This window comes from Strigops habroptila, chromosome 1 (assembly GCF_004027225.2).
Source record: "Strigops habroptila isolate Jane chromosome 1, bStrHab1.2.pri, whole genome shotgun sequence".
Lineage (NCBI taxonomy): Eukaryota > Metazoa > Chordata > Aves > Psittaciformes > Psittacidae > Strigops > Strigops habroptila.
The window spans coordinates 35657612-35663611 of NC_044277.2; the positions used below are offsets into that span (position 1 = coordinate 35657612).

The 6000-nt window shown below is 36.9% G+C and overlaps 1 protein-coding gene across 5 annotated transcripts in view; it reads left to right on the forward strand.

The window, feature by feature from the left end:
- ARMC1 (armadillo repeat containing 1) overlaps window positions 1–4492 on the forward strand; it is a 30555-nt gene extending 26063 nt beyond the window's left edge. For 3 of the 5 annotated variants that reach the window (XM_030486228.1, XM_030486237.1, XM_030486217.1), the window contains exons 5-7: window positions 1442–1558; window positions 1634–1708; window positions 2252–4487. In XM_030486228.1, coding sequence (XP_030342088.1) covers window positions 1442–1558; window positions 1634–1708; window positions 2252–2443 — 384 coding nt within the window. In that variant the 3' untranslated portion in view covers window positions 2444–4487. Of the gene's footprint in view, window positions 1–1441; window positions 1559–1633; window positions 1709–2251 lie in introns of all 5 variants that reach the window. The other 2 variants (XM_030486206.1, XM_030486245.1) reach the window with 2 other exon arrangements.
- Window positions 4493–6000: the final 1508 nt, after the last annotated feature.

Sequence of the window (6000 nt, forward strand, 5' to 3'; positions counted from 1 at the left end):
TGTCTAGCTGTGTACTGTGGGGGTTTGTGCCTAACTGCCACAGTTAGATATACTTTGCCAAAGATGTTTGTGCAGCAAGGCCGGTGGCTGCCACGCTTCCAGCTTTCTGAGGAGTCTATATGGACCTTGCTAAGTTTTGTCTTTAAGAAGCTGTTCACCAGTTACCTGATCACTGAAAACCTCATTCCAAATTAAACTGAGGGATCTCAGGGTAAAAAAGCCAAATTCTGTTACAGAGTTGCTACGTGCCCATATAAGCATAAATTATTTTAGGCTAATAAGCTATGAATGTGTTGCTTCTTTTGTCCAAAAGTAGTTTCAAATTTAACTCATGAAAGGCAGCCTGTCATCTTTGCATCAAGTATTTCCTGTGTATAGCACAGGTAGCCTATCTATCAAAGTTATTTTTTTGTAATTCTCAAAAATGTTAATTATTTCAATATATAAACTTACACAAATGAATTGTTTCAATATGTATGCTAAACTGCTAAAAACTGCTTTGGTTAGTTCTTAGATTAAAAGAATTTAATTTACTTTTCATGAAATTATCCCAACTACTGACCAGCTATTATATGATAACTAATATAAATATGCTTTGAAATAACTTGCTATTTAAAACCTTACAGAAATTTGCAGTGAAAGTTAAATACATCATTACTTTGAACCTGTGTAAGGCCATCACAGGTAGTATTTATTTCTGGTACAGTGCATCTTTTCTTTTTTTTTCCCCTTCAGTCCTACTAGTCTCTTCAAGTTTATTTTAATCCTTTTTGTTACAACCGTCTTGTGCAAATATTAAAAGGAAAAAAAAATCAGAACATTCTAAGATAATATAGAACAGATGCAACTAGTACAGGTCAATGTAGTGTTACAGCACAGTAGGTGATATCACTTGCTTTAAACATAACATTCTATGGGTTATCAACCAAATATTTTCCCTCTGAAGTAAGAATTAAGCTTATGCTGCACAGTGATGTCTGTGAGCTGCCACAGATGAAGCAGCTGAAAGGTACAACAGCTGCTTTGATGCATTCAGTCAGTATGGAGGCAAGGTGTCTGATAAATAGCAACTTAAACACTAACTACTCATCAATGAGCACTTCAGTCAATCAGAACTTAACCAGAGGGGACTGTTTAGCTGATCATACGGAGAAAAACATTCTTTGCTTTTCAGCACTTTCCTCTAATTATTTACAGTTGATTCCATCCTTCATTGACTTCTAAAGAGTAAGCAATTTTTTTTTTATTCTTTTTTTTTTTTTTTTTGTGGCAAGAGGGTCTAATATTTGTGCACTAAAATGTAAGTCTTAGTTTTTATTTTCCAAAAATGCAGTTGACGAGCCACCTGCCCTCAGACATACCTCATTCCTTAACAATCAGTTGCGAGGCATTTTTGTATGGTGGAAGTACTTTAGTTGTGGGGGTTCTGTTTGTTTTTCAGTCTCGAAGGAATCTTTGTGAAGAAGCCTTGCTGAAAATTAAAGGTGTTATTAGTTTTACCTTTCAAATGGCGGTTCAAAGGTGCGTGGTCCGAATTCGCTCAGACTTGAAAGCAGAGGTAAGCGCTCAATAACGCTCCAGATCCTCCCAGTATTGTGTTCTGTCACACTGAGCTCTTTTTTTTTTCCTGTAGGCATTGGCAACAGCAATAGCATCAACCAAAGTTATGAAGGCACAGCAAGTTGTGAAAAGTGAAAGTGGTGAGGAGGTAGGATACATCTCTTTCTAAATACCAATCATTTTAGTTTGGCTACATCTTTAATACCAGCACCTTTGTGCTGCAACATCTGATGCCAGGCAACATTTTGTAAGTGGGAGTGCTACACATACAGTACAAGGAGAATAAAGGGTATCCTGTGTGAGGACATGTATCCGTTGAACAGTTTTGCAGAATTTACTGCTTAGGAGAAGGACAAAAATACTGTAATTGCTTCTCTCCTTAATGATATGGAAAGGATCACAGTGAACCGAGTTGCTGAAATGTTTTTATTTCACATCTATAGTAAGGGCTATGCCTTTATTTATTTGATATTTTTTCTACCATGTTGAGCCAAAGCTTTTTTTGTGTATCTTCTAAGCATAGTAGATTCCAGATATATAGTAGGTTCCATTTATATTCTCTCTGTATAGGAGGATGGGGAGTCGTCTCACAACATGCATGCCTGTCATCCTGAATGCTTATTTCTGTGTAACTTCCATTCTTTTAAGTTACAACATTTGACATAATTTTAATCTGTTGTGGTGTTATCAGATGCTAGTTCCATTCCAAGATACTCCAGTGGAAGTAGAGCAGAATACAGATCTACCTGAATATTTACCAGAAGACGAAAGCCCGACTAAGGAACAGGACAAAGCAGTGTCTCGTGTCGGGTCACACCCAGAAGGCGCAGCAAGCTGGCTCAGCACAGCAGCAAACTTTCTATCAAGATCTTTCTACTGGTGACTTGTATTTGGTGTTAAAAGACTTTGTGAATGAACCAACAGGGGGGCCAGTTTTCCATTGGTGTGGTGAACTGCCAAGTGCAATTTGCAATAAATCATTACAAAAATTTTAGATTAAGCAAACGTATGCTGCATTTTACATTTTATTGGATGTTTAGCCTGATAGGGCAGGGGTCAAAGGACAGAGGCCTCCAATCAAATTGTTCTTTTTTTCTTTTCCCCTGTTGATTTTATTGCTTCACTTTTTAAATATGGGTCCACTGTTATATACCAAATGTTTATCCATATAGAGCTTTAAGTTTGACTTCACATGAAACACATGGTAGGGAGAATCAGTTTAACTCAAGTCTCAGGGCCTCTGTGAAAGAAAATTCTTAATAGCTCTAGTTGTGCATTAAATAAAATGCCCTTTTTATTTCTGCATCCCTTTGGACTAATGTTTTGTTAAATTTTCTAGATTTTGACTCCAGAGAAGAATATAGTCTGCCTCTTTTTTTGCCTTTATTTTTGCCAACCGCATTCACAGTGTGAGCACAATGTTCCCCTTTTGCTGTTAAACTAGACTCACTACAGACTTGAAACTTATAACCCTTTTATGTATGTTGAATTTTTTTCCAGCCTGCCCTTAACCATTGGAGTGCTTGAGATTAAGAAATAAGGGATTGAATAAACACAAATATGTATACATACATTGTACAGTAAATAAACTAGAACATATTTGTAATGATGGCTGTGACTGACTGATATATATATATAACTAATAAATACCACTGACTGCTGTTTAGGCTAGCTGGGAAGACTGTAGCAAAAAGAGCTGTGGTCTAATGTAATGATGACCCATTGTGGCTCTGTCTGAAGAGAACTGAGGGATGTAGACTGTATTTGGTTAAGAAATGATGTCCACTGTTAGGAAATATTTAATGGTAACTGAAACTTTAAACTTGAAGAATAAAGCAGGAGTGAATGCCTCTTTTGCCACAGTGCCACACTTACAAATTTTGACTTTAACCCTTTTTATTTTTTTACCTAACAAATACGATACGTAATTATTCTTCCCTCCTAATGTCTTTCATGACACTCCCATCAGCTTGGATAGGCTTAAAATCATACGCAAACAATTGGCTTTGCTCTGTTACTTACAGACAGTATAGGTTTAAAGATGTCTTGGTAACTTCTGTGACCAGAAGTGATAATAAAAGCAGAACTTCTGTAGGCAGAGAATAACATATATCCGAGCTGTTAGTAAACACTGTGTGCCTGAGAGGATTCAATACACAGTGCTGGAGAACTGCAGTGCCACTGCTTTGTTGCACCAGAGAAATACAGCTGAGAACTCTAAATAATGTTATAAAATAACCTCATTATACAACGCTTTGTTGTGGTAATGTATTTGCTATAATATTAATTATATTTACCACTTGGAGACTCACAAAAAAAATTTAATACATCAAAGTTACTCCCCTGTGCCTATGCACAAGGAATAAAAAAAAAAATCACAGGCTGTCATAATACTACAGAAATGCTGAGGAAATGATAATGTAAAGTAATAATGCAGGTCAGAGTTCACCCACCCAAGTTAGTTGTCATTCTAGGATTAAAAAAAGAGAAAAGCTTGTTGGCAGACTAGATGTCTCATGTTTTTTAATATATCTAGTTTATTTTTGATTCAGGTTTACACGCACAGATTGAAAATACAGGCTTTTCAGGGCATGTATTGCTTTAAATATGTAATACTACTCATATGGCTGTCTAGAATGTTACAGTACCAAACGTGTTTGAAAAGTCCTCTGTTCTATAGCCATGAATGCAGAGTTTTATTTTTCTGCATTAACATCTGTTTGCATTTGCATTACTGCACATCTCTACTAAAAGACTGCACCCTTTGGATATTAATGGTTCAATACCAGTAGGTATTACAGTTTGTTTGTGCATTCGGTCTGTAGGTGTGCTTTTATGACAGTATTGCAGCTCTTGTAGAACAGTATAAGGCATCTGTAAAAGTTTTTGAAATATATTGTAAAATAATAAAGGATAATATAACTAAACAAAATATGACTTGTGCCTTTTTAAATGTTGAAAAGGCTGGTGCCTTTTTAAATATTCTGACATTCTTTTAAGCTGTTTGTGGTATTAGAAGTACATCTTCATCTTTAATTTAAGAGAGGAATGCAAATGTCTGGTCATAGTGAGACCTTTGCATATCACAGTAGGGCTTTTGTGTATGTTTAGAACATACTTGCATTTTTAAACTGAGTTTTTGTAAAAAGTATGTAAGTAGAAGCTACTTAAGGATATTGTCTCAAATTCATTCTTAGGAGGATTTCTGGAGATTAGGGTTTTTTTTTTTAGTAACTGATGCTGTGTGGATGCATATTTCATCAGGCAAATTAAGAACCACCAACATTCCTGGAGAAACCTCTTATTTTCAAAAAGTAAAAAAAAAAAGACCCAGCACACAGTTGTTAATTTTATGCTTGTTCTTTCTCAGAGGTCAAATCGACCTAGAGAGATGGCCAAAAAAAAAAAAAAGACTACAAAATTAGAAGCTTCTAAGAAGAAGCTGAACTGGGAGACAGAGCACTGGTATCATGTTGCACTAGTTGCAAAGTACTCAACTGCCAAGGACGCCACTGCATGCATCATGGTTTAAGCTCCTGAATTGTCCTAGGGTTACAGCCATGTACAGCATAATAGAATAATCACTACCATGTTTCTTCCTAAAAAGAGTAAATGCTGATGGGATAGGTAGAGGCAAAATTGAGGCTTATAACTGTGCCCCTGCAAACAGCTGTCAAAGCACTGCAAGCATTCTGCAGTATTGTGAAATACAGTATACTCCAGCTTTCCCACTCCACAATCATCTATGGCTTATTCCGTACTAAAATAGCTGGTGGGGCTGAGTTTTGCCATAGGCCGTGTAAGCTGATGGGGAGAGCGGTGTGTGGGGCTAATTTGGAAGAAAACATTGAACACCTAGGCAGATGCAAACTGGCAGGTGTGAAGTAGTACTGGAACTGCCTCAATGAAAAATAAAACGTAGGTGCTCCTTTTTGCCTGTGAACAACACTCCAGCTGTCAGCTACCGGAGTTTAGAAACATACCTAGTAAAATGCTGAGCAGCAGCATTCCTTGCTGTATTCACTTTGCAGAAGGTTGGATGATAGAGTCTTTCCTCTTTCTTCATCTGTACCTAATTATTCTGAGTTCCTAAAATGTGAACAAATCTATTTGTTAAGATGAGAATAACTTCTCAACCCATCTCGGGCTCTGAACGTAATTCTTCAGAAAAAGTTGAGAGCGCATTATTTGGTAAAAGGAGGTGGGTGGTGGGGTCACTGGAGACTTCTTCAGTGAGGTTCAGCATCTAATTAGCTTCAGGGGTGAGACTGACTGTTAAGATTCCTCCTCTAAAGCTTAATATAAAGCTGCTACAAAAAGAAATTGTCCTATTTCTTCTAGTTTGCACAGAGCAGGCACTGCTCTACTTGTTCAGCCTGCTTTACATGCAGGTTTTGAATAGGGTTGAAAAAAACGTGATTTACATTTGCAGTACTTTGC